General features: G+C 34.3%; 3 protein-coding genes and 1 pseudogene across 6 annotated transcripts; 1 reads left to right on the top strand and 3 right to left on the bottom strand.

The window, feature by feature from the left end:
• Window positions 1-1,556: 1,556 nt before the first annotated feature.
• On the bottom strand, window positions 1,557-4,375 carry LOC106303586 (UMP-CMP kinase 3). Of its 3 annotated transcripts, none has more exons than XM_013739864.1 (10): window positions 4,278-4,375; window positions 3,606-3,666; window positions 3,444-3,495; window positions 3,186-3,303; window positions 2,933-3,089; window positions 2,777-2,857; window positions 2,599-2,706; window positions 2,430-2,501; window positions 2,026-2,082; window positions 1,557-1,802 (listed from the first exon to the last, which is right to left on the bottom strand). In XM_013739864.1, the coding sequence occupies exons 2-9, from the start codon at window positions 3,633-3,635 to the stop codon at window positions 2,071-2,073; spliced, it is 630 nt and encodes a 209-aa protein (XP_013595318.1). In that variant the 5' UTR covers window positions 3,636-3,666; window positions 4,278-4,375; the 3' UTR covers window positions 1,557-1,802; window positions 2,026-2,070. The 3 variants fall into 3 exon arrangements, with proteins under 3 accessions (XP_013595318.1, XP_013595317.1, XP_013595316.1); XM_013739863.1 differs by having other exon boundaries at window positions 1,557-1,810; XM_013739862.1 differs by lacking the exons at window positions 1,557-1,802; window positions 2,026-2,082 and having other exon boundaries at window positions 2,205-2,501.
• A 1,533-nt stretch (window positions 4,376-5,908) lies between these two features.
• On the bottom strand, window positions 5,909-6,642 carry LOC106305634 (annotated as a pseudogene).
• Window positions 6,643-9,408: 2,766 nt separating this feature from the next.
• Window positions 9,409-13,036, top strand: LOC106301407 (sugar transport protein 13-like). Of its 2 annotated transcripts, XM_013737796.1 has the most exons (5): window positions 9,409-9,610; window positions 10,501-10,951; window positions 11,125-11,404; window positions 12,052-12,717; window positions 12,896-13,036. In XM_013737796.1, exons 1-4 carry the CDS (start codon window positions 9,478-9,480, stop codon window positions 12,709-12,711), a joined length of 1,524 nt encoding a protein of 507 aa, XP_013593250.1. In that variant the 5' UTR covers window positions 9,409-9,477; the 3' UTR covers window positions 12,712-12,717; window positions 12,896-13,036. The 2 variants fall into 2 exon arrangements, with proteins under 2 accessions (XP_013593250.1, XP_013593249.1); XM_013737795.1 differs by having other exon boundaries at window positions 12,052-13,036.
• A 586-nt stretch (window positions 13,037-13,622) lies between these two features.
• On the bottom strand, window positions 13,623-15,424 carry LOC106301409. The gene is made up of 7 exons (XM_013737797.1): window positions 15,338-15,424; window positions 15,172-15,229; window positions 14,983-15,109; window positions 14,731-14,900; window positions 14,277-14,556; window positions 14,043-14,209; window positions 13,623-13,957 (listed from the first exon to the last, which is right to left on the bottom strand). Exons 1-7 carry the CDS (start codon window positions 15,422-15,424, stop codon window positions 13,794-13,796), a joined length of 1,053 nt encoding a protein of 350 aa, XP_013593251.1. The 3' UTR covers window positions 13,623-13,793.
• Window positions 15,425-26,520: the final 11,096 nt, after the last annotated feature.

Here is a 26,520-nt window from a genome sequence, read left to right on the forward strand (position 1 = left end):
TCTTGTTTCTCATACATGAGGTTGTCCAAAGTAAACATTTCATCTCAGCATGCAGAGCTGAGATGCTCCTACTGCATGCCCGCAGTCCAAAGTACTCAGAGCCCATTTGATCCTTAAGACTCCACCCTAGGCCACTGACATTGCCATTACTGATTCATGACGCATCAATTTGACATGTAGGGATTTGGGGTATCCAAGGAGGCACTGGAGAGTCCTCCGTAGTAGGAAGATCGCTGTGATCTTCGTTTTCTTCCCCATTTTTATTAGTCTTCCTCCAACATTCTGCCTCAAGGGATGCGTGTTGGAGAGTGTCAATCGGGGATACAACTTTCCCATTAAAGAGTTTGTCGTTCCTCGACTTCCAAATGTACCACCAGATCCATGGGAAGGTATCAAATTGTGGTCTCGATGGAATCACCTCTTTTCTCTTCCAAAACAGAAAGTTCATGTTTTGGTATATAGATATACTCGGGAAGTAACCCGGAAGGGACAGATAGTCCGATAAAGCCCAAACCTGTAGAGCATGGGGTCATTCAAAAAGAAGATGATTAATCTACTCCACTGGACCAGCACATCTAGGACAACTCCTATTGGCGCCCAGGTGTCTATAAGTGAGCCTCTCTGCAGTCGCCACGCATCCTGAGAGAGACTGCCACAAGAAGTGCTTCATCTTACTCGGAGCCTTTATCTTCCACACCTGGCTCTGAAGACTCGTGATACTTGGTTCTATTGCCCTATCCTGTGTAAGACTCAGCTTGGTCGATCGGAGTAGGTCATAACCAATTTTAACTGAATACACTCCTGATTTTGTGTAGTTTCATACATATCCATCCGGAGCAAAAGAGGGAGAAGGTTTTAACCCTGTATCAATGGAATATCTTCTGGCTGGAAGAATTCCCGTAAAAGCTGGGTATTCGACTCCTTGGTATCATTCCTAATAAAGGAATGAACAAGAAGTTGGGGGAGTCTATATACAATGTGGTTAGCAGGTCTAGGTGGACGAGCCACTAAGTTTGGAACCCAAGGCTCACTCCAAACTCTCGTATCTCGACCCGTGCCAATTGTTTTTCGTAATCCCGAAATGAGTAGAGGTTTTGCTGCCATGATACTACGTCATCCATAAGATGGTGAGTATGTTCGTCGATCTTCCAAGGAGGATGAGTGATTGTAGTACCTTCCTTTTAAAACACGTGTCAATAACTGAGTTTTTGCCTCTATATAGAGCAAATTTTTGTTATTTGTTTGTGTGTGTTTTGTTTGCTATTTTTAGGTTGGTTAGACTTGAATAAAGTTAGCTATTTCTGTCTGGTTTAACTTATGTTCTGTTTGTGTTGTTTAACTGGATAACTCTTTGTTTTAGAAATACATTCTCGTTGTTTGTTTCTTTGTCGGTTTAGTTATTGGAAAATATGAAAATGTATGAATATGACGTTGAGGTATATAGTTCACTAATATTGATCTTTTGTGTTTATTAGTAATGAACAAGACCATTTGTATCATGGGTTTTAATAAAATTTAGATCCAACCACAATCTTAATGGAACGACAAGAAAAAAGTGACCAGACCACAAAGATTCCATTAATCTTAGTATATATATATTATTATAAATTCCAATGAGTTTGTTTTATGAAATTACAGAAAAGCCAATCACAAATCCACCAAATACAAAATCAAAAATGATATTAATAGGTAACAATGTGTATAATAATAACAGTAATCATATCATATATAGTTTATATAGAAGAAAAAAATAAGGCCAAGCAGAGACTTCCGAGTAAAGAAAATGCAACCACCCAAGCTACCTGCAAATCTTTTAAAGAAAGCAAACATTAATAATCATCACATACCCCTGTCAAAAGATTCTTAGAGAACTAGATACCATATAAATGATCTAAATGCTATAACAAAGCATCAGCTTCCAAAGCCCTTTATTCCAGATTCTCAAGTTGCACTTTTTTACTTTTATAGATCAGAATAAAAGAAAATGCTCGATCATCCTTCACTGCTCTACACTTACGTACATACCTGATCAATTTATCCGACATGTCTTTAGTTCACGATGCTGCAGCCTTAGGCTTCAACCTAAATAAAACGTTCACATAATTGTTAACTTCATAGCTGCAGCTACTGTGGCCTCTATAGTTTATCATTATGCCAAGATATTTAGCATTGCTCTATTCATAACGGAGTTGTGAAGAATAAAGAAAGTTGGATCATCAAAGTTTATGCAAATGCATTATTTATCATCTTTACAGAACACAGTCATGATGAATCTATGATTCAGACCAGTAAACAAACATTAGTTAGTTACAAACCTTCTACATTACAAGCACAAACACATGTGATTCCTAGGAGGAATCTTTTTATTTCCTTTTTTTTTTTTTTTTACTATTAGAGGATTAAAGAATCACACAAGTATTGTTTTTTACCTTCTCAGCTTCAGGAGTAAAGACTGCCTTCACCTCCTGAAACACATCTTCTATGGGCTTTGCGGCATGAATCTGAAGCCAAGTAGCAGAAACAACAAAACTTTGTTAACAACTTACAATTACTGAAACAGTAATGAGAATCAAAACAAGAAAGAAAAAATGTTTTTACCTTTCTAACTTTCCCCTTGGCTTCGTAGTACTGAATCACAGGTAGGCTAGATTCAAGAAACACCTTGAAACGCTTCCTTATAGTCTCGATATTGTCATCCTCTCTCCCCTTCAACAGAGGCAACAATCAATATACATGGAACAAGAAATTAGACAGAGCTTTTTCATATCATACTAACCTGGTTTCGGCCTAATAGGCGCCTCTCCATCTCTTCCTCAGGACAATCAAAGAACAAGACAAACTTGGGTTCAATCTCAGTCTACAAAAACCATCAAAACACATGTCATTAAGCAAATTGTAATGACAAAAGAAATAAACTTTGAATGTTACTTACAACTTTCTCAAATGCCGCTCGGTTTTCCTCATTGCGAGGGAAACCATCAATGAGGAACTTGTCATTCCCGTTTTCCTGAATTGCTTTCTGCAGCAGCTTGATTGTAACCTCAGAAGGTACAATCTTCCCTTCTTTAATCATATTCTGGATCATAGTTCTGCACCAAACCATTTTAAAGGGCAAAACAATTACATAACACCTACAATAAACCACCTAGAGGAGGACAATGCCAGAAAGTTTTTGAGGGCAATACCCATTTTCAGAGCCAGATTTAATTTCAGCCCTAAGAAGGTCTCCAGCACTCAGATGCGTGTAGCCATAATGCTCAACGATGTAGGCACACTGTGTACCTTTCCCACTTCCAGGACCACCTGTTTCAACATATACAGGGACTAAACTCAGAAGATGTACATTTAACTTCTTCTAATAAGTCTTGACTTAATGAAACATCCCATGGATCATGAGGACAATGCTGGCTGCAAAGACGAATTAGATACATGATGAAACTTACCAAGGACAAATATAACTGTGGGTTTCTTGGCACTTGCGGTTCCATTAACACCCTGGAGAAAACAAACCAAACATAAAACTTCAAACAATGTATCTCCCAAGCACTGTTAGGTAAATGGAACATAACTACAATGATTTTTAATAATCCTATCAAAAACGTTACCTTGTTTGCAGCATCAACAGTGGATCCCATGGTGGTACTAAGCAATTCGTTGAAATATTACCTGTGAAGAAGAATCCAAATCATTTATTTCATAAAAGGACCAAAAGGTGCAGATCTAAGTGCTTTTTTTAGTACATGGAAGAAGAGGTAAAGTTAGAATCAAGGGAACGACAAGTTTTTTAATTTATTTTTAAAAACAGGAACAAGACAGAAAGATCCAAAGTGATGTAAGCAACAGATAAATGCTGAATCAACGCAAACAGAAACCAGATCCGACATAACAAATATAAAATAAAAGATGAGATCTTTGGATCAATTAAAATCGTAAAAATGTGATCTTTGAAGCCTCTTTGATTCAATCTATAAGAAACTGAAACCAAGTGAGATCTAAATGGCTAAGCATGTAGATCAGATGAAAACAAACATATTTCATCATTTTTTTTCCTTAAACAATTCCTCAGAAGAATCCAAGACAGATCGATTGGAATTAAACAGTTGAAGAACGAATCAAAGGGGAAAACTTTGGACGAAATGTAAGATCAAGCATTGGTGGGAAAATGACATATGAATGAAAGACAAGAACCATTTCACTACACATGTTTCTTTTTTGTTCCAAATTCACAAGGCAATTTTCAGACAATAATCTAAGAAACTGTCCAAAATAAAACTAACCTGAAGAAGCAAAGAGGGGGAACACGTAGAGATTTGATTCAACGCTGAAAAGTGAGAGATCGAGGAAGGAGAAGCAAAGCTATATAAATACAAGCATACAAACACACATATATGTTTTTTTAAATACATTCCCTTAAATTATTTTTTTAATTACCGACTTCTAGTTTTCGTCCAAGTGTCCTTTGTCCATTAATTTTTTTCTCCGTCGGCAGTCCATTTAATAATTTTAAAAACTGCTCTTAATATATTGTAGTACTATTTAAATTGACAAAAATAATTGCTGACAATAACATGAAAATCTGACAACATACATATATTAGAAAATGGCATTATTTGTGTAGTTGCGTTTCGAAAGATTAAGGAATGAAATTTCTGTTTCATTAGATTATTTGATATATTATATCAAAGATGAATATACAAAGATCGAACGGTAATTAGGTAGATGGTTATTTTTCAAAAGTATTTGCAAAATCATGCAAGGAAGATGTGTGAAATTACATAAGACTCCGCAACAACATAGTGGTTAATAATTAGAAAACATGTGAAGATACGAGGAGGAAGATGATGTAATCAAACTGGATACATAGTTAATCCGACTTTTGTGATAGTAATATCCAGAAATAAAAAAAATAGTTATTCGACGAATCCGAGCTCTACTCATCAGCCGGTTCCGTCCACTCCGTCTCGGCAGATCCGGTAAAAAACCGTCCAATCGGCCGTCTTTATGCACCAGCACCTCCGCGACGTCGCTCCCAATAAACGTGCCGGACTGCTCGAGTTTCAAAGCAACCTCCGCCATCTCCGACGACCTTACCTTGTAACCTAACACACCGAGAAGCTCGTCATCTTCTTCTTCCTTCAGCATCATCATCTTGTCTTCATCAAAGAAAATGTCTGTGAGTCGAGAAGATGAGGTAAGAGCTCGTAAAGTTTTTGTGGAAAAAAACAAGAGATTTTTAAGTTATTTTTAATTCATTATCTATGTTGTAAGGATAGATTTGGGATTTATGAAAGTAGTACAATAGATTTCCATATAGCTAATTAGAGTTTTTTTTAGGTTATCTAGTGCAAATTTCCTATAAATTATTTAAAATAAATAAATATTAAATTAATAATATAAAAGATATATTCCTAATTATTAGAAAAACAATAAACTACATTTAGAGCCATCATAAGAGATTTCTCTAAGAATTATTAGTAGAAAAGTGTATTTTATGATAGGCAAGTACCTAGACGATCGCTTTTTGTGTCTATACTCTTGACCGGACCTGATCTTAGGCAGGTCTAAGCGCCAAATGAGCCTAACACATGGTCCTTGCTAATAACGGTAATTGTGAATGAATTGTGTTTACCTGATCTTTTCACGTGACAAGTCACTGATTTCCATATTCGTTTAGCTACAAACCAACCCGATTGATTAACATGTGAGAATGGCAGAGATGAAGATGCCGTGATAAATCATCATAATTCATAAATCCGACCTATTTTCAGAAGCCTGAGCCTGACTTGCTCGCAAACTTTATTGAATTGGTATTGGTAATTAATTAATATTTGGAAGTATGTAACGAATATTCAAAACTACAAGTATGTCATATCAAATAAGTAAAGATTAACAAATTGAGATTATTTGACTAGGTCTGGACGTAAAAATCAAGTTTATGAAGAATAGAGAGAAGCTTAGAGATGGTGAGAGGTTTCTCTTGAAAGTCATTAAGACCAGGGTCTCTTTGTCTCTTTGTCGCCATCTCACCTCGCCTAATAACATTCATCAAAAACAAAATACACTGCATTAGTTGATATATATATATATATATATACATATATATAAATTATCGGTTCTATTTTTGTAAAATAATAAAAAGGATTGGACTGTTGCAGCAATAAGGACTAATAAGGAGTCTTATTCTAACGTTAAGTAGAACAGTACCCTACGGCTTATTTATTATGGATGGGAAAATTCTCAAACAATCCAAACTATTCTATAAAAGAATTGTTGGTTTGTTTGTTTAGACTAAACAATTATAGCTTTCTAAACGATATGTAGCAAACTCGGTTAAGAAGAAAATAAATGAATATAATGGAATAACCAAGAAGAATTTAACCAGTAAAAATATTATAAAATTGTATACCTGAATACCGTTCATGATGGGCATGTCCATGTCCATGTGAATGAGTCAATGAGATCATAGTTTCTGCCGGAACAATGAACGTCAACGGCTTCTTGGCCGTTACAGACGACGTCGATTTTACCCCCCAGACGGTCCGATAGTTTATGATGCATGCTTTGGTTTATAGAACTGTCATCGACTATCAAAGCTGTTAACTTTGACTCTGCCAGATTTGAAACTTCATCAGCCATCTCTCTCGTTATCTTTCTTCTGAGTAACAAAAAATCAAATATATATTTGTTGCCTTTTCTATTTAAACGAGAAGACACTGAGAAAGGAGATTCAGCAATTATAGAAGCCCGAAACAGTATCAGCTGGATTGTGTTTTGGATTTGGAGGAGGAGATCTAGTGGTCTTTGTACTTTTTCTATTTTTGGTAATAAATCTCAGCCGTTGCTTTCTCTACATGATCTTTCATATTTTTCACCAGATTAACCAAGATCCTTTTACTTATCAACATGCCTGCTTATCAATGATGCTTAACTAGGGTTTAGATTTAGTTCAATCAATGATGATCTCTCGGTATTTTTATCAGCCAAAACACAATGTGAAGATGCGGTCTGCTGAGATGATCTGTATCAGTTCGTGAAGTATTACAGGAGGTAGTATATGTGTGTATCATAAAGATGGAGCTTAATGAAAATTCGGGTTTTGTGATTGCATGGGCTTGCTGAGTCTGGAGAAAGAAAGAATATATGTGCTTGAAGACAAAAGGATGTTTTCCATTAAGCAAAAAGGTTTTGCTTAAAGAGGAGGTTTACCTTTACAAAGAAAAGAAAGTCAAATGGAAAATACAATTTGCTTAAAGAGTATTTAGAGACTTGAAAAAAAGTTGAAGACGTGGAGAATAAGTTCTAGTCTGTTATATAAGGAGGGACGTGTCTTATAAGAAAGGCAGCTTCATAGAAAAAGAGAGAGATAGGTTTCATTAGTGTGTGTTATTGCTTGGTGACGAAGGACATTCTGAAGCATTGTTTGATGGAGTCCGATGTGGATTTAGTTTGGTGGCATTGGAGTTGACGCTTTGTATGGTGAAGTTAGCCATTGTGTTGAGCTCGTGGTGAGCATGTTATGCGTTGGAGTTGACGTACTCTTTTGTGTCACTTGTGTGTGTTGGGTGCCGACGTACTTGGTGAAATACTTTCGAGATGTGGAAGATTGAATCTTAGACTCAGGGGAAGTTTAGCACAAGCGATTTCATTGTGGTGGTCTGTGAAGATTACAGCTGTAGAAGACTTTGAGCTCCGGTGCACCGGATGGTGATCTATGCATGTGAGCTTGATTTTTATTCTTCATAGAGTACGTATTCAGAAAAGAGTGGTAGACACAAGTGTTTGTGTTGTACCATATAGCAATTGTAGGTCGCTACTTGTTGTAAGTTAATGAAATCTGGATAAGATCTCGGAGATGTAGGAAACAGACCCGTTAACAATTTTGGTATGTTCTTACTTTCTGCACGTTATTTTTATCGCCTCATATGTACTTACACAATGTGGCAAGATACTTTTATAGCAAATAATCTATATAAGTACACTATTAATTAGATGTTCTGCCATTACGAGATTTATATCATATACACCCATTTAGCAAAAAAGATCTCATTATATGTTTTAACTTTTGATACAGTTCTAATTCATAAAAGAACAAAAATCTATATATCTTAATTAGCAAATTCTGAGATTATCAAAGAACTACGTTTTTTTATTACACAATGATATGACAAGATCTTGTAAACTGAGAATCATGTATACATTATTCCTCGACGATATTTCTGAACCTATATAAACAAAAGAAAATTATTCTAACACTGCAATGACTTGGTGAGAAGAGCTTTCTAATTTGTTAGCTAGCGCATTCTTTTCTTATCTTTTTTTTTCTACTAAAACGATCGTCACGTTTTATTATTTGTTTCTTTCATTTGATATTTTATCAAATTAGAATCCTTGAGACCTTGACTCCAACTTTTAACAGGATAAAGATGTTTGAAAAGTAAAATAGACTTTTGGTCCTAGCAAGATTTTTATGTGAAAAGCCTTTTACAAAAAAAAAAAAAAGATTTTTATGTGAAATAATTTGAAGTGTCTGTCAAGTGGATAATGTTTACTTTCGTGATAACCGTGGTACAATATGTTGGTATACCTTAATTAAGTCGAAAGTATCAAAAAAAACAAAACATTGGGAGATCAGTGGATGTCTCTAAATCATACTCCTACTTGCAATAAAAATTAAAATCAAATATAAATACATTTTTAAAATCATATAATGATAGTATTTTTTTGTTGTTGCGCTAACTGCATTCCAACGTGTAAATAATTATTGAATAGCAGTGAGCAACTATAGTTATTGTCTTTAAATATATGCACCCATAGTCTTCAGTAAGTTTGGTTGGTTGGAACTCTCTCAATCTACATCCTGGAGAATCCCTAGTTAACTAGTCAAATGCACAACCATAATTTTAAACCGGTCTATCCCAATTTGAACCGCATTAAAACTGAACTACAATGTTTTATAACTTGGTCATTTGGATGGGTCCGTAGACTGAATTGATCTGGTCCCGTTGGCCTTTACACCATATAATACATTAAAACAACACAAATGAGATAATGTTTACTAAGAAGATACAAGCTACATGACAGCAAATTTTTATGACCTACACACGATGTTAACGGTCCAAGTCGTTCATAATTTAAAAGGTGTGAGATATTTTGATTCGATAGCAATATTCTCACAACACGCTGAGAGCGGTACGAAATTACATCAATCTCTCTAATAAGAGAGGAGAATCATCTAGTTTAATATAACAACAAATATAATAACAAGAAAGATAAGACTTATGACTTTCGATCAATGACTTGCTGACTCAGGAGCATTTGATCATAAAAGAGACGTGTAGTCATCCCATTGGCTGCAGACATTTCTTTCAGTGCTTTGTGGCCTCTTCTTCTATATAAGGAAGTAACCAAAGTGGTCTCTTTTTTTAACTCGTTAGAGAGGATAACTTTTTAGTTATAGTCTCTGAAGATATCTTAAGGATGGCCGCAGGATTTTCGACAGCTTCGGCAAAGGGAGTGGATTTTGAGGCAAAGATTACTCCTATAGTCATAATATCTTCCATCATCGCTGCTACCGGCGGCCTCATGTTTGGCTACGAAGTTGGTGTCTCTGGTATGAATAAAATATATAATCCTTTGATAGTTTCTACTTTCTAGCAAAATAAAAATATTGAAAGTAAAAGTGGAAATTTTATTTGTTTCAAGGTTACTGAAATTTTTGTTACTGCAAGATTTCTTAAGTAATGTGTTTTAAATAGGGCATGGTTATCAACTACAAACAACTTATTTGATAGAAACATTTCACCCAAAATATAAAGGACTAGTATAAGATACTTGATCAAAATGAAAATTTACTAACTAGTCCATTGTTAGTTAACTAGTGGAAGTAACAAAATAATCTAAAATCATAGTATAAGTTTGGCAACTTGGGAACTGGATCTAGACAGTCTTTGGCTCCAATTGATGACCATGGAAAAAATTATATTGAATTATTTGTTCTTCAAAATTTATACTAGTTAGGTTGAATTTTTGGTCAGATTATTGATAGGTAGATTCCAATCTTTTCCTCTAAATATCTTATGAATGAATGAATTTATAGAGAAAAGTTTCCTCTACAATTTTGATGAAGAACAAAATGAATAAAATTTCCTATTTTTTCTTTTTAATTCCTCGAATGAAAATTTATTTTTCATTTTGTTTATTTTTTCCATTCATCTGGTGGCCACCGATCAAAGCTTTTGTTTTACCTTTTAATAGTATAGTGAGAAAATTAATGTCATAAGATTTTTTTTAGAATAACTAATTGTCTTTTGTATCGTCTATTATTACAAGACTACACTTCATGCACACTCATAATACATTGGCAGCACTAGTAAAATATATTATGAGTATGTATCATTCATGATCAGTAACGAACCTTACAAGTTCTAAACGGTAAATACTACGAAAGAAGCTAGAGCACATGATTTAACATGATTTACCATCATCAATATGGTTATGTAGGTGGAGTGACAGCGATGCCGGAATTTCTGAAAAAGTTTTTCCCGGTGGTCTACGGGAGAGTAGAAGTCGGCGCCGACAAAAACAACTACTACTGCAAATACGACAAGCAAGGACTACAAATCTTCACATCATCTCTATACTTAGCGGGTCTAACCGCAACGTTCTTCGCTTCATACACGACGAGAACACTTGGACGAAGGCCAACCATGCTCATAGCTGGCGTGTTCTACATCATCGGTGTGGTTCTCAATGCTGCGGCGCAAGACCTAGCCATGCTTATTACAGGCCGGATATTGCTTGGTTGTGGAGTTGGGTTCGCTAACCAAGCCGTGCCGTTGTTCTTGTCGGAGATTGCACCTACTAGGATCAGAGGTGGTCTTAATACTCTCTTTCAGCTTAACGTCACTATTGGTATCCTCTTCGCAAATCTTGTCAACTATGGCACCGCTAAGTATATATCTCTCTCTCTCTCTCTCTCTCTTTTTTTTTTTCTATACTTGTCAGATAGATTGTAGTACACGGAATGTAGTTGTATTCATGCCCTAACTTTTTTTTTTTTTTTTCTCTGCGTTGACGTTTATTTCTTTTAAGCTGACTTAATGGGCTCCTTTTATGTATGGTCAGAATTAAAGGAGAATGGGGATGGAGGCTGTCACTTGGTTTAGCCGGAATCCCGGCGCTTCTACTGACGGTGGGAGCTTTATTGGTGACGGATACACCGAACAGTCTCGTTGAAAGAGGCCGTCTCAATGAAGGCAAAGCCGTTCTCCGTCAGATTCGAGGCACAGTTAATGTCGAACCAGAGTTCGCTGATCTTCTTGAAGCTAGCAGCCTTGCCAAAGAAGTCAAACACCCTTTCAGAAACCTTCTTCAACGCCGGAACCGGCCTCATGTTGCCTTGCAGGTCATTCAACCACTTCTTTACTTAAAGTTGTTTTTGCTTTCGTTTATATGATCTTAATGCGTTAACCATGTGGATTCGAGTTTTAGTTAAGGTTCAGTTTTTTTTTTATGTATTGAGAAAAAAATTGGTTTTGAAAAAAACCTAGTTCTTTTAGTTTTTGTTTTAATTTTTTGGTTTTCAAATAGTTTCTTTTTATCTTCGATTAAGTTCTAATAAAATTATTAGGAATCGGTTAGTATTCAAAAAGTTGGAACTAGTTCGGGTTTGGTTTTAGTAAGATTTTTAGATGATTTTGGATTTCAGAATAAAAATATTGGGTAATTCGGTTTTTCGGATATAATATCAAGTAGTTCGGATTGTTCAAATTAAAATATCAAATAAATATTCAGTGAATTTATTTTTTTTCAGATAATTTTTTTGTTTTGTAACGTTAAATATTTACGAATTTGAATTTTTGAGTAATATTTTTTTTAAAGAAAAAAACTAAATATAATATATATGGTATTTTATGTTTTCGGGTATAGGTTTGGTTCTTGATTTGGTTTTGATTCTCTTGTTTGGGTTTGTTTTTTCGGATTTCAGATAAATTGCAGAGAAATGCTAAATTACTAATCATTTGTTGGGTGTTGATTACATAAAAAGTGTAGATATTCCAGCAATGCACTGGAATCAACGCCATTATGTTCTATGCTCCTGTTCTTTTCAGCACTTTAGGCTTTGGCAGTGACGCGTCTCTCTACTCTGCAGTGCTCACCGGTGCAGTCAACGTCCCCTCCACTCTAGTGTCTATCTACTTAGTTGATAAAGTCGGTCGTCGTGTTCTTCTTCTTGAAGCTGGTCTCCAAATGTTCTTTTCTCAACTCGTGATCGCCATTGTCCTCGGCATCAAAGTCACAGACCACTCTAATAACCTTTCCAAAGGGTTTGCGGTTCTTGTCGTGGTGATGATCTGCACCTACGTAGCTGCTTTCGCCTGGTCTTGGGGACCGCTCGGTTGGCTAATCCCTAGTGAGGTTTTCCCTCTTGAGACACGTTCCGCGGGACAGAGTGTGACTGTCTGCGTCAACTTGCTGTTCACTTTCATTATAGCTCAGGCTTTCCTCTTGATGCTGTGTCATTTCAAGTTTGGGATATTCATCTTCTTTTCTTCGTGGGTCTTGGTCATGACTCTGTTTGTGATGTTCCTCCTTCCTGAAACTAAGAACATACCTATCGAGGAGATGAGGGAGAGAGTGTGGAAGAAGCACTGGTTCTGGACTAGGTTCATGGTCATGGGTGATCAAAGTTGTAACCGGCAAGAAGAGTAACAACAGGTGACTAACAATACACTAGATAGATATAAGAAACGATAACATATATATAAAGAGTAAAGACTAAACATATTAGAACATCTTTAGAGCATGAGCATTGCTAGAACACACATAACACATAGTTCTCTCAGATAATATTCTTAAATTATTTTTATTTTTTCTTTTTATTTTAAAAATTAAGCCATTGCTTAAAAGACAAGTGGAGAACACAGCTCTTCAGCGAGATCAAAAAGCTCTTCTCAGAGAGCTGCTTTCTTTTTTGGGCTTTTTTGCTAAATAACAAAAAAAAAAAGAGAAATTAGATTTTGGGAGAGAGAGTAGAGAGAAATAAGAAGAGAAAATAGGAGAGAGAGGGATATTTTGGTTCGGTTTTTAATTTTGTTTTTTTTTCCTAGCTACTTGGCTTAATTTCCCTTCTCTTTTCTCTCCATATTTTTTTCTCTTTTTTCTTTCCTTTTCAAATTTTTTTAATACTTTTAAATTATTGAGAGCTCGTGCAAGAACTCACTGCTGCGCATTGTCTTAATGATATTATTTAAAAATAATATCTCAACATGAAAAAAAAATTAGAGAAAAATAATCTAAAGATTAAAATATTATCACTATACTAGAACAAAATAATATTATAATTAAATCTGGAAAGATGCTCACCTTGACATACTATACGTTAATGATGCTCTTAGCCTAATGACTTCTACATCACCATTAAACCGGATCTCCATATATATGGTTGAGGTTTAAAAATCGTTTAACAGATGTATAAGAAAATACGCACATGATTGAAATATATTCTTCAACCCTTTTTTCCTAAGATGTTCAGCCTAGTTTTTGGTTAAGTTTTTTTAAAACTAAAAGCTTATAAAAATGGTTTCGAATATTTTGACATTATCAAACATCTTTCAGAAAAGTTAAAAGCAAGAGAATTTTATTTCATTGATAACAAAGCAGAAAACAAACTCAAAGAACAGAAATGACGATTACATCACAAGGATCAACAAGTTCATCTTATTATTACAACACACATCACACATCTCTTTATTCATAATGTTGTTTGATCCAAGACAAAGATTTAGAGATCACTAGACGGGGACGATGTTGGTCACAGAGACCTTAACCATTTCAGCTTCAAAGACAATAGCATCATTCACCAAATACCCTTTGGATGTATCCTTTAAATCTTTCATCAATATGATATTGTTCACTCCCACACCATAATCGCTTCGAATCGGGTACCAAGCTGCAGCTGAAATAAAGAAAAAAAATATTAATTTCATTCACCGATTATTCTTGGAAATAAAAAATTATTTTTATTGGTTTAGTCTTCTTACAATATAGTTGCCTGTGGTTGGAGCTACGTTGGTTCTTTAATCGTAGATTAACCGCTCCCCAAGTGTTTGTAACAACTGCGTTTGGCCTAAAGCCTTGAGCATATAAGTAGATTGGAAGTGCATGTGGTCTGCCATCTCCATCCCCTTTCGGGTTAAATCCTAATCTCCTGATTATACATCAACCAAAAACCGTTATTAAAGGAATTCAAATATGCAACTATATAAAGTACTAACCAGTAACGGTCTCCAACGAGAAAATCATCAGAATAGTAGAATTTATCTTCCAAGGTGGAGAAACGAAGAATCTTCCAAGTGAAAACATTGTTTGGTGGGTTTGATATAAATGTGACTTTCTCTTGTTTCTCGGCCGGTTTAACGATGAGGATCTCAGCACCAAAAGAACATGTGTCCTGCACAATGTACCCCTGGTTCGCGTTTTGGAACGTTGCGAGGGAAATCAACTGTCCGAATCCCCACTCTTTTTTCGCCGCGGTGAATCTCTTGACTGCTCCATCTGCAATAGTCCAAAATTATAACCAAACTCAGCTTATAGTCAAATCTTATCATCTACAACCGCCAAATAAAGATGCATGTAGCTAGTCTAACTGAGTTATTTTTATTGGTTGTTTTATTCCTATTTAGTTAGTAATATGAAAGCAAATGGATGATGAATGATGAACATATATACCTGTGACAGCCAAGTACTTGTGTTGCTTTGGATTGTGGACAAATAGTTTGAGATCAACGTTGACTTCCCAACCATATGGAAGCGATTCGGTCTCTTCCATCCTCACGTATAGTGATATATAGCCATTTCCACCGTCGTTTTTATTACCATTCATGTACATTAACAACCTCCTGTTTTTTTTTTGTCATAAAAATAATCCTAATTAATAAATATGTTGAATAAAAGAAAAGAAAAGCCGTTAAGATCATTAACCATTTGTAACCAGCAGCTTCGAAAACAGAGGACTCGTAGAGTTCGGTTCTCTCCTTAATCACGGAGTAGCCTGCTATAGTTACTATCTTACTCGATGGTCGCTCTTCTCTCAACACTCTTGTCACTCCTGAAAAAAACAAACTGTTTCCAAAAAAAAAAAAAAAAAAAAAATGAGACAAACAAGCTTACCAAGATTCGCCCAGAGATTGTAAGAACTGTTGTTCTCTGTTCCTCTGCCTTCTGTGACCTGGATAATTTTTTTTCTTATTGTTAAAACCTACTTATGGATATGGTAATCGATGATAAAGTACTTCAAAACAAACAGAACAAACGAAAGCAAAGACAAAATGTAAACCTGTTGAATGAGGAACTCAGCAGAAGAGCAGGTGATGAAGAGAAAAGCAAGAGATAAGAAGCCCAAACTCCTTTTTTGACTATCCATTTTTTAGATTTGATGGTTATTGGTTTTGGTTAAGCTTTACATTATATAGACTGATGCATCTTGGTGCTTGTTGAGTTAGTTGCACATATAAAATTGTAAACGTGGTTCCTCGGGGAAAAAATATATTTATTTGAGATTAGGCATAGGTGTTCGAGATTATGTTCGGGTCTTTTATGATTTCTCTGGAAGTTCGAATTTTTAGTACTAAACTCAAAAGATCCATTCAAGCTTTACTATATTTCGATCCATGATCGGATCGAATATATTTTACTCTAAATACTTATTAAATATCATTTTTATTTTAAAACAAAAGTTATATTTAATAAAGATTATATAAACTTGAATAATCAATATATTAAAAGAGAATGAGTCCTAAAAAATCTACTTACAAAAGATTGTTAGACCTATTCATTAACCAATTAAATTTTTGGTCCTACCTTATATTTTCTATTATTTCTCTAATTATACTAACAATTTAATGCTCTCTAACTATACATACATCACTTTTCCCATCTATATTATATTTTTGTTATACCAAATTTTTATACATACATAACTCTATTATACTAATTCATATAAATATATTATACTAACATATCATCTTCTCTATCTGTCTCATAAATCTAATGACCAAAATAGTAATGATTTCAATAAACAAATTTTTATTGTTTCTTGGTGTGATCCTTTCCATTAAAATTAAAAAGATAAATTTATAATAAATTATCAATAATGAAAACCTATCAATATATTTTGGTTTTTTGTATTTTTAATGATTTATAGTAATAAAATTTTAAAATAAAAATTATAAATTAAATAGTTTATTTAATTTAATACTTTTTATATATTATTGGATATATCTTAGTTTTCACGAGTCAATCAGTGCCAGGTGATAGGTTATTAACCGGTTTTGGATTTAACCCAAGATTTATCGGATTCTTAAATAGTGGTGGTTTATATACGGATCACCAGAATGAGCGATTATATCGTATAGAAACATGTCACGGCAACACAACAATAAATGTATTATAAGTTACAAACTTTAAACACATAATTTTATAATTATAAAATTATGTTTCTTATAATTTTTTTAGGAAATAAATCCCGCACTTCTAAGCGTGGGTCAAAATCTAGTGTAAGATTAAATACAAAAATGAAACTAAATATTTAAATTATTTATTTAGATTTTAAATATTTATTTGGGTATTATTTCAAATTTTGAATATATATTTAGAGTTAATTTTATTTTCTATAAACAAATATTATAATTTTTTGGACATTTTCAAGATATCCATTTAGATTTGGACCATTTTTGATTTATCTACAGTACCTTGTTATAAGATCTCTTTAGGTGTTTTTTATATATCGCAATGAATTTAGGTTGAGATTGAATGTTAGTTGGATATTCAAGTTCAGAGATTGAATTTCAGTTGAATATCTTCATATCAATAATTTAATGATCAAATAATCGAAACCAAATCGTCCAGAGATATTTTTTTTTGTTAAATTGATTATTATTATTATTTTAGTTTATTGGAATGTGCAAAGAACGATCTCGTTTAGTGAAAAAAAAAATGATTTTCCAAGTACCCCAAGTCTATTATACTATCTGTTATCGATTTGTCGAAGATCCAGATGTACTCGGTGACAACAATTTAAAATAGCCCTCCGGTTTCAGATACTTCGGTTTATTCGGATCGGATATTATCGGTTTCGGTTAATTCCGTTCGACAACAATTCCACCAAAGTAAACCGAAAAATTGGTTCGATTCAGTTTGGTGTTCAGGTTAATTTAAGTTTTCAAAATTATATTAGAAATTAACCAAAATTTTGGATTTTAGTGAGATTTCATTTCTATTTTTCTAAAAGCTTCAGATTTTTGGGTTAAATTTGGTTATTTCGGTTAAATTCAGTTATTTTGGTTAGTTTGATTAGTTTGATTAGTTTGATTAGTTTGGTTTGATTATTTTGCTTAATTTTGGTTATATTCGGTTGTTTTTATTTTTTATATATTTTAAAAAAAAATCAAAAAAACGAAACGATAACTGAATTATTTTCAAAATCCCACCGAACTTGAAACCATAACCGAACGAAAAACCAAAAATTCCGGTCCGGTTCTGTTCATATCCGCATGGTAGTAGTTTAAAATATGATTGAACTTTTTGGCAGCACGTTTTAAGCAAGATACTTAAACAATTGCACGGTTGACTCATTGTTGAAGTTAGTATCACTATCACTGAATAATTAATAAATGCTCATATATAAATTTAAGTTACTTTCATATCAATCAACTTTTATATAGGAACTGTAAAAAACAACGATGTGATTAGGAAGAGTTTAACGGTTTTCTTATAGAGTAGGTGTGGTTACTGTTGATGTAAAACTAACTTTTGATCAATATGCCCCTTCCACTGGATCAGGCAATGAAAAGAAGGTGGAAAGCATAAATCAGTTTGTGGAGCAGCATATCAGAGATGGCATAAGAACATAGCCGACCTTGAGCCCAATCGGACAAAGCACGGGCTTGTATGTATTGTTTGTAAAAACAAAATCGGCCTTTAGTTTATAATTTTTCTTTACTGTTTGTTAAATACAAAGTGACATTCCTAAACAAGTTTTGAGTTTACAAACTTCAAAATGTGAAAAATCAAGCCTCTAACATCAAACCCAAATTTCTTTACAAAAAAAAAAACATCAAACCCAGATAAATGAGCCAGAATTGCCGTTTTGAGGGTTTGCTCCAGCGTTGTGGTTTGTGGCAGACATTGAGTGAACCTCCAACTATTTCGTTTTATTTGTTGGGTTCTTCGTTTTGGTGGTGATTTTTTATTTTTAGAACTCCATGCCATGTGTGGAGAAGTTGATCTAATTCAGATCTTTCTCGTTATGTGTGGTGTAGTCAATGGCGGACCTAGAGGACTTTTTTACCTGTGTCAAACATAAAAAAGTAGTTGTAAAACATGAAAATGAACTGGTTCAAAATCAAAAATACCTATAGATTATAAAGAGAAAATCAAATTTATGGTGTGTCACTTGACCCACCTTTACATCAAATTGGTCCGCCTCTGGGTGTAGTAGTTTTTGGGGGTTACTGGTTTTATGTGGAGGGACGGTTTTATCTGTTTATGGTTATTTTAGAAAGAGTTTTTAGTGATTTTAAATTCCGAACTATTTTTAGATTGGAAGAAAAATTCCCAACTAAAATTTTATATTTTTAAATCTTCAACTACGATTCTGTTAGTGTATTAATCTCTCCGTTAACATGTCTGTCTAAAGTGGATGGACAATGTTAATCTGAAACTCTGAATTCATAAAAAAAAAATGACATGTAGTTACCCAAAACAACAAAACAAAAAAAAATAGTAGGAAAAAGAGCTTCCCTTTGCTTGAAACCCAGGTTCCCTTACTTTAACAGTTAATCATTCGCCACTTTGACTAATTGAGAAACATTTTTAGTAGTTGCATCCTTTTTTATTTGATGGTTCTTGGTCCATTTGATTCTGCAAAGCTGTATAAGCGAGATGTCGGACAGTGGATCACTTTGTAGACAGTTCCGCAGGCTCTGCGATCTTGTTACCTCACTCTAGACCTGAGTATCTCTTCGCATCTGAGGTGTTGTTGGAGGAGGTTGAAGACAGAGTGGAGCCGGTGGAAGTCGGCGGGAGAGGGAGAGGTACAGAGGGAGACGTCACGCTCAATGGCTGATCTAGAACTAGTATTAATCGGGGGGCACATAATTTTTTAATAAATAAATCATTTAAATAAAAAAAATTCATAACAAAAAAAAATACCTTACAAATTTATCCTACGAGATTCCATAGTTTGGAATCTTTTCACTACTACATCATTTGTTACTTTCTCCAACAATTCATTTTCAACAAAACAAATAACACAATCATTTAAAAACTGATCACTTATCCGGTTCTGCAATCTAGTCTTCACAATCTTCATCGCTGAAAAACATCTTTCAATTGTACTAGTAGCAACAAGTAAAATCAAAACTAGTTTCAAAAGCCGATAAACCTGAAGATGTGAAAGATGTTTCTTTGTCTTCACCATCAAGTATGCAAGATCTCCAAGATCCTTCAAATTAAAAAATCTTTCATCGTCCCGAATATTGTCAATATAAAGACCCTAGTTGATGCTCAAAAATTATCCGCTCGATATGACCAAAATCCTCAGGATAGAACTCAGACAATCTCATAACTTTTAACTGACCAAACTCCTGAAATGAATTAGTGGAGCTCAAGGAAGCAATGCAGCCAAGTAATTCAGTGTTTACCTCATCAAAACGGTCATTTAACTCTTGAATCTGCATATCCAATACAGTGTAAAAACACTCCACCTTGTAATGATGCAAATTGGTTATATTGCTTCTTTTCTCCATAACCAGGAACTCTATCTTGTAGTTCTCACAAAAAGGAAAAACTTTATTGATCAGAGATTCCCATCCATCTTCTCTGATCTTGTACAATTGTTGCTTGGTAGACTTCACAAGTGATATAGCATTCAGAATGTCTTGATCTTTTCTTTGAAGAGCCTTTGACAAGTTATTTGTGATCCCAAGAAGAAGCAACATCAATTGTAATTAGACCACAAAACCAAAGGTGTGGAAGAATTTGAGAAGACCATTAGCTTGGCGTCTTTTGATACCATCACTTCCATCGATTTCAACATACTCAAGCACTTCGATGATAGAAGCAAACAAATCAACCAACCGCATCAATGTTTTATAATGAGAACCCCAACGAGTTTTACCAGGTCTTTGAAATGAAATCTCTTGGTTTAATCCCTTTCCAGTCTTAATTTCTCCTTTCTTAGCTTTTTCCTCGATTTTTTCCGATGATCTTCTCGAACCATATCTGTCCTCTTACAAGAAGCTCCAACCACATTTAACAAGACAGCAATCTTATCAAAAAAATCTCCAACTTCAAAATGCTTCTGAGCAACTGCAACGACAACTAACTGAAGCTGATGAGCAAAATAATGGACATAATATGCAGAACTGCATTCTCTCAGAATTAGAGCTCTCAATCCATTACCCTTAATATTATTCGCTCCATTGTGACCTTGTCCTCTTAACTTCTTCATACTCAATCCATTTTTAGTAAACAAGAAATCAACAGCACTCTTCAAAGATAAAGAAGATGTTTCTTTCACATGAGTCAGGCCAAGAAACCTTTCTTTAACTATCCCTTGTGTATCAACAAAGCGAAAAACTATCGCCATTTGCTCTTTATTAGAAACATCTGCAGATTCATCCACCAACAAGCAAAATACACAATGACCAACTTCTTTAATAATAGATTCAATAGCTTCTTCCACAAAGCAATGAACTATATATGTCTGAATTTTGTGGGACACCATCTGGTTGTTTTTGGGAGCATTCTCTAACACAACTTTACTTACCAGCTCATTTTGTTGTGCAGTATATTTCAGAAGCTCTAAAAAGTTTCCTTTGTTAACTGAATCCACTGATTCATCATGACCACGAAACGGGAGTCCTTGTCTTTACAAATACCTACAATCATCAATTGAAGCATTCAATCTGCTTTTGTATTCATTTTTAGCCGCGTCATTCTGCTTATAAAAAGCATGAACAATTGATTGTCTTGGTTTCATCAGATAATCAGCCCTTTTCAATGCACTATTGTGAAAACTATTCACTGCTCCTACATGATCACGTAATCTCTCTGTCTTGTTCCGGTCATCAAAGCCTTTGGTCACAAATGCATCACTTCCACATTTGTTTTCAGTGTAATCTCTAAACAAGTAGCAGACCAACGAAAACACTTTATCATTTTTCACACTATATTCTAACCAATCGCCATAAAGATCAAACCAAGAGAGATTAAATCGTCTCAGTTTACCTTGAAACAATGTTTTAGGAAATTCATGACCACGTGGTTGACAAGGACCTCTCATAAGATATTTTCGTCTTACCTAACCTCTTTGATTTGTAAGATACTCAGTTATCCTTTTTCTATCTCCAGGATCAGTAGGTAAATTCTCCAAATCATCTTCAGAGTCTCTTTTTTTTGGAGAAAGCAAATCTTCTTTGGAGTTCTCAGAAGTAGATACAAATTTTCTTTTAGGCTTGAAATATTTTTCCATTGAAGTTGTCTCTGAAAAAAAAAGTTATCATAATACTTAGTTTATCAGTTCTCACGATTTCTTAAATCACATAAATCATCCAAACTTTCATGTAAGTTTACCTTTTAGCTTCTCTGTAAAATTTGCTAGACGTAATCTTTCTGTCTGCTGCGTTTAGTTCTTTGTGATCTAAAAATTAATTAGGAAAACCTAAAAGAAAGAAGACACGAAGAAAAAAGACGTGTGTTAATTAGGAAAATTTCATCTTCCATTATTAATTTCTTTTAGTTTTCCATCTATTCTATTAAAAGAGAAGTCATCACTTAATTCATGTGTGATTTTTTTAATTTGGACCACCCCTTAGAAAGTTGTTAAAATTAATTTTTGTATAAATATTTAAATTATTTGAATTATTCTAACACAAACAAATCAAATAGATATTCCTATATTTACTCTAAATTATACTATCTGAATAAAATATTTTTATATCTTTTTATTTACAATATAAATATAAATATATATATATATATATATCATTTTTTTATTAAAATAAGCCTTTTAAATATTTAAGTAATTTCGTGTTTTTTAACGTAAATGTATATTCGTTTTTCACTTAAACAAAACTTTTAAATATTTATTTAAATTTATATTTATTTTAACCAAAACAAAATTTTAAAATATCTAACTAATTTTCTAATTATAACTAACCGCATGTACATTTTTGTATTAATCTGCGATATTAATTTAATATAATTTTTTCAATAATTCTTTTGATCGTTCAGTAGTAAAATTTTTAAATTTAGAATTTTGTATCACATGATTTAAAATATGAAAAAATTAAAACAAATAAATTAAATTATTGCATGTGAACTATAAATTTGTTGTGTATTAAAATGTTATATTAAACAATTAGTAATATGGTAAATATTACAATTAATCATGTAAAACAAATAATTATGTGTGTAAAAATAAAATAATCATTCGCACGGTTGTGCGGGTCAAGATCTAGTTGGGCTTTTAAAACTAAACTTGTTTGTACTTTTATATGAGATACAATATATTTGTCATACATAATTATATATAGGATATGCTACAAATTGTGTCTCTGACTTTGAACTGTTGATTGGAAGCTCAACCATTAAGACTTTTAACTTATCTTGGCTATATATAATTTTTTTTTAAAAGTAGTAGGGGGCACGTGCCCCCGTAGTCAACCGTGTACGACCGCCCCTGGTCACGCTGAGGAGAGGTAAGAAAAGGTCTGGACGGGGGAGGACGATTCTTAACCGGAACGGTTACTCCTGGTGATGATTGAACCGGTTTCATCGCTTTGGTTCAAATAGATTTCTATTGAAGATCGGTTGGTTTGAAGATAAGAAGGAGTCGTCTTTGTCTTCGAGTAGGGGTGTCAAAATGAGTTAACTCGCTCAACTCACCTCAGCTCATAGTGAGCTCGGCTCTTTCATGAGGTAGCTCAGCTCAGCTCATTTATTATATGAGCTTCAATATGTAAACTCGAACTTAGATCATCTAGATCATGTGTTAAATGAACTAATTCGTGATCTAAATAAAAATATTAATTATAAAATAAAATAGTGATAAAATAACTTCTATAATATTGTTCAAAATTTAAATATTAAAAAATCCAAAACATAAATATTAAATACTAAATAAAAACCAACCCATGACAAAAATAAAAAAAACAACACCTAATATAAATTAAATTAAAGCAAAACTAATGATCCAAATCCCTATTCTTCGTGAGAGTCTTGAGCCAATTCATTTTCAATGTCTTATATGTATGTTTTACATTTTAATTTTAGAAGATAAATATGATAAATATAGATATTATCTTTTAAAAAGATTTGGTTTGACATTTTAATTTTAGAAGATAAATATGATAAATATAGATATTATCTTTTAAAAAGATTTGGTTTGACATTTTAATTTTAGAAGATAAATATGATAAATATAGATATTATCTTTTAAAAAGATTTGGTTTGACATTTTAATTTTAGAAGATAAATATGATAAATATAGATATTATCTTTTAAAAAGATTTGGTTTGACATTTTAATTTTAGAAGATAAATATGATAAATATAGATATTATCTTTTAAAAAGATTTGGTTTGACATTTTAATTTTAGAAGATAAATATGATAAATATAGATATTATCTTTTAAAAAGATTTGGTTTGACATTTTAATTTTAGAAGATAAATATGATAAATATAGATATTATCTTTTAAAAAGATTTGGTTTGACATTTTAATTTTAGAAGATAAATATGATAAATATAGATATTATCTTTTAAAAAGATTTGGTTTGACATTTTAATTTTAGAAGATAAATATGATAAATATAGATATTATCTTTTAAAAAGATTTGGTTTGACATTTTAATTTTAGAAGATAAATATGATAAATATAGAAATTATCACTTTTTTACATTAAAAATAGAAATTATCCAAATATAATATATTGTAAGTAAAAAATGAACAAGCTCATGAGTAAGCTCATGTTCATTAAAGATCGTTCATATAACTCGTGATCTAATTTAAGCTCGATCGTTATACTCATTTATTAAATGAGCTTAAAATATAAAGATCGTGCTCATGAAAAAACGAGCTGAACTGAGCCAGATCATGAGCTATAGATCATTTTGACACCCCTATCTTCGAGATTTGGAATCAAATAGACCAAAAGCTGTAAATTAATAAAGATGCGAACGTACAAAATGATTCTTAATTAGTCCAAGTGGCAAATGTCTAAGGGCAGATGCAAAGGATCCGGGTTCAAGGCAAGGGGAGTTTGTTTGTTTTTTAGTTTATTAAATGACGCATGTTTTTGGATAACTACATGTTGTTTTTTCTTTTTAATGAAACTCAGCGTTTGGGAAGCACCTTGATAATTCGTCATCTCCAGGAGCTGTGTCGCACCAAATCCCCGGATATTATGTTTTTTTATGGAGACCAAGAATGATGATGATTTCATCAAGAAGAAGACAAAAGACTTCCAGTACACAAAATACTTCTCAATCCCACCTGTTGGATGTAGTGGTGGCTTGGCTTTACTATGGAAAGACAACGTTGATATTAACATCCTGGAATCCCTATCCAATTTGATCGACACGGAGGTTACCTTTAAAGGCTCTTCCTCCTTCATCTCCTTCGTTTATGGAGCCCCGGCTGTTGAGAACCGTTCCGCCTTTTGGAACAAGCTTTCTCAGGTCGGTTTGGGCAGAGATTCCCCATGGTTGTTATCGGGCGATTTCAACGAAATATTAGACAACTCAGAAAAGGTGGGAGGCCCGGCTCGCTGGGAGGGCTCCTTCACCGCCTTCAGATCCTTTGTCTCGCAGAATGGCCTTTGGGACCTTAAGCATTCTGGCAATCAACTTTCGTAGAGAGGCAATAGATACACTCATTTCATACGATCAAGACTGGATCTCTCACTGGTTAACTGTGCATGGAGTGAGTCTTTTCCCATGGGCAGGAGTAGATACCTAAGGTTCGAGGGATCTGACCACCGGCCCCTTATGACCTACTTCAGCAGACCCGGCCATAAGAAACGTGGAATTTTCCGATTCAATAGATCTCTTACTGAGAATCCGGAAGTTGAGGGCATTGTGGACTTGGCCTGGAACCACTCTCCCATTGCCTCTGTTATCTCGAAGCTTGATGCGGTTAGGCGTGGCATTATTAAATGGGCTAAGGAACAAAATGCCAAGAGCAATATGCTGATCGATAAAACTCAGGCGGAACTGGAAATAGCTCTGTCAGCTGCGATCCCGGACATACAGCGCATAGACTCCCTTACTACTACTTTACGTACTGCATATAGAGAAGAGGAGCAGTTTTGGCAACAATGCAGTATGATTCAGTGGCTAAAGGATGGAGATCGTAACACTGGCTTCTTCCATGCCATTACTCGCCAACGCAGACTGCTGAACTCGTTCTTGGTTCTAGAGGATAAAGATGGCAGGGCGGTACATGAAGAACCTCAGATCGCAGAGGTTATTACAGAGTATTTCAACGAGATTTTCACCTCCAATGGCACCTCTGACTTCTCTGCCTTATCCTCTATCCTATCTTGTAAGGTCTCAGCTGAGATGAATGAAGCTCTAACAACCTTGCCGAGTGATTCGGAAATTCATCGAGCAGTTATGTCAATCAATGTAGGTAAGGCTCCAGGCCCGGATGGCTTCTCCGCCAAGTTTTATCAGACGTACTGGCACATCATCTCCGGTGATGTTTGCCGTGATGTTAAGCAGTTCTTTTCCTCCGACTGTCTCCATCCCCAACAGAACGAGACCCACATCTGCCTTATACCTAAGATTACAGCGCCTAGAAGTGTAGCTGATTACAGACCCATAGCCCTTTGCAACACCCATTACAAGATTATAGCGAAAATCTTGTCCAAGTGTCTCAAACCGCTGCTCCTATTACTGATCTCTAAGTCCCAAACGGCTTTTGTGGCAGGAAGGGAGATTGGTGACAATGTGTTGATCACCCATGAGACGCTGCATTATCTTAGAACGTCGGAAGATATGAAAAGTTGCTCCATGGCAGTAAAGACGGACATGAGCAAGGCATATGATTGTCTTGAGTGGGGCTTTATCAAGTCTGTTCTTACACATATGGGTTTTGCCGAGAGATGGATCAGCTGGGTTATGACATGCATCGAATCTGTCTCCTACTCCTTCCTGGTGAACGGATCACCCCAAGTATACGTCAAACCATCCCGTGGAATACGGCAAGGGGACCCGCTATCTCCTTATATATTTATACTCTGTACCGAGGTCTTGTCAGCCCTTTGTGATAAGGCGATGGATGATGGATCCTTGGCTGGAGTCCGAGTCTCACGACACAGCCCGGCAATAAACCACTTGTTGTTTGCGGATGACACCATGTTCTTCTACAAATCTAACCCGGCTAGTGTCACTGCGCTCTCGACGATTCTGAATCAGTACAAAACTCTATCGGGTCAGCGGATCAATTTGCTCAA

The sequence above is a fragment of the Brassica oleracea genome, chromosome C7 (genome assembly GCF_000695525.1).
Source record: "Brassica oleracea var. oleracea cultivar TO1000 chromosome C7, BOL, whole genome shotgun sequence".
Classification (NCBI taxonomy): Eukaryota; Viridiplantae; Streptophyta; class Magnoliopsida; order Brassicales; family Brassicaceae; genus Brassica; species Brassica oleracea.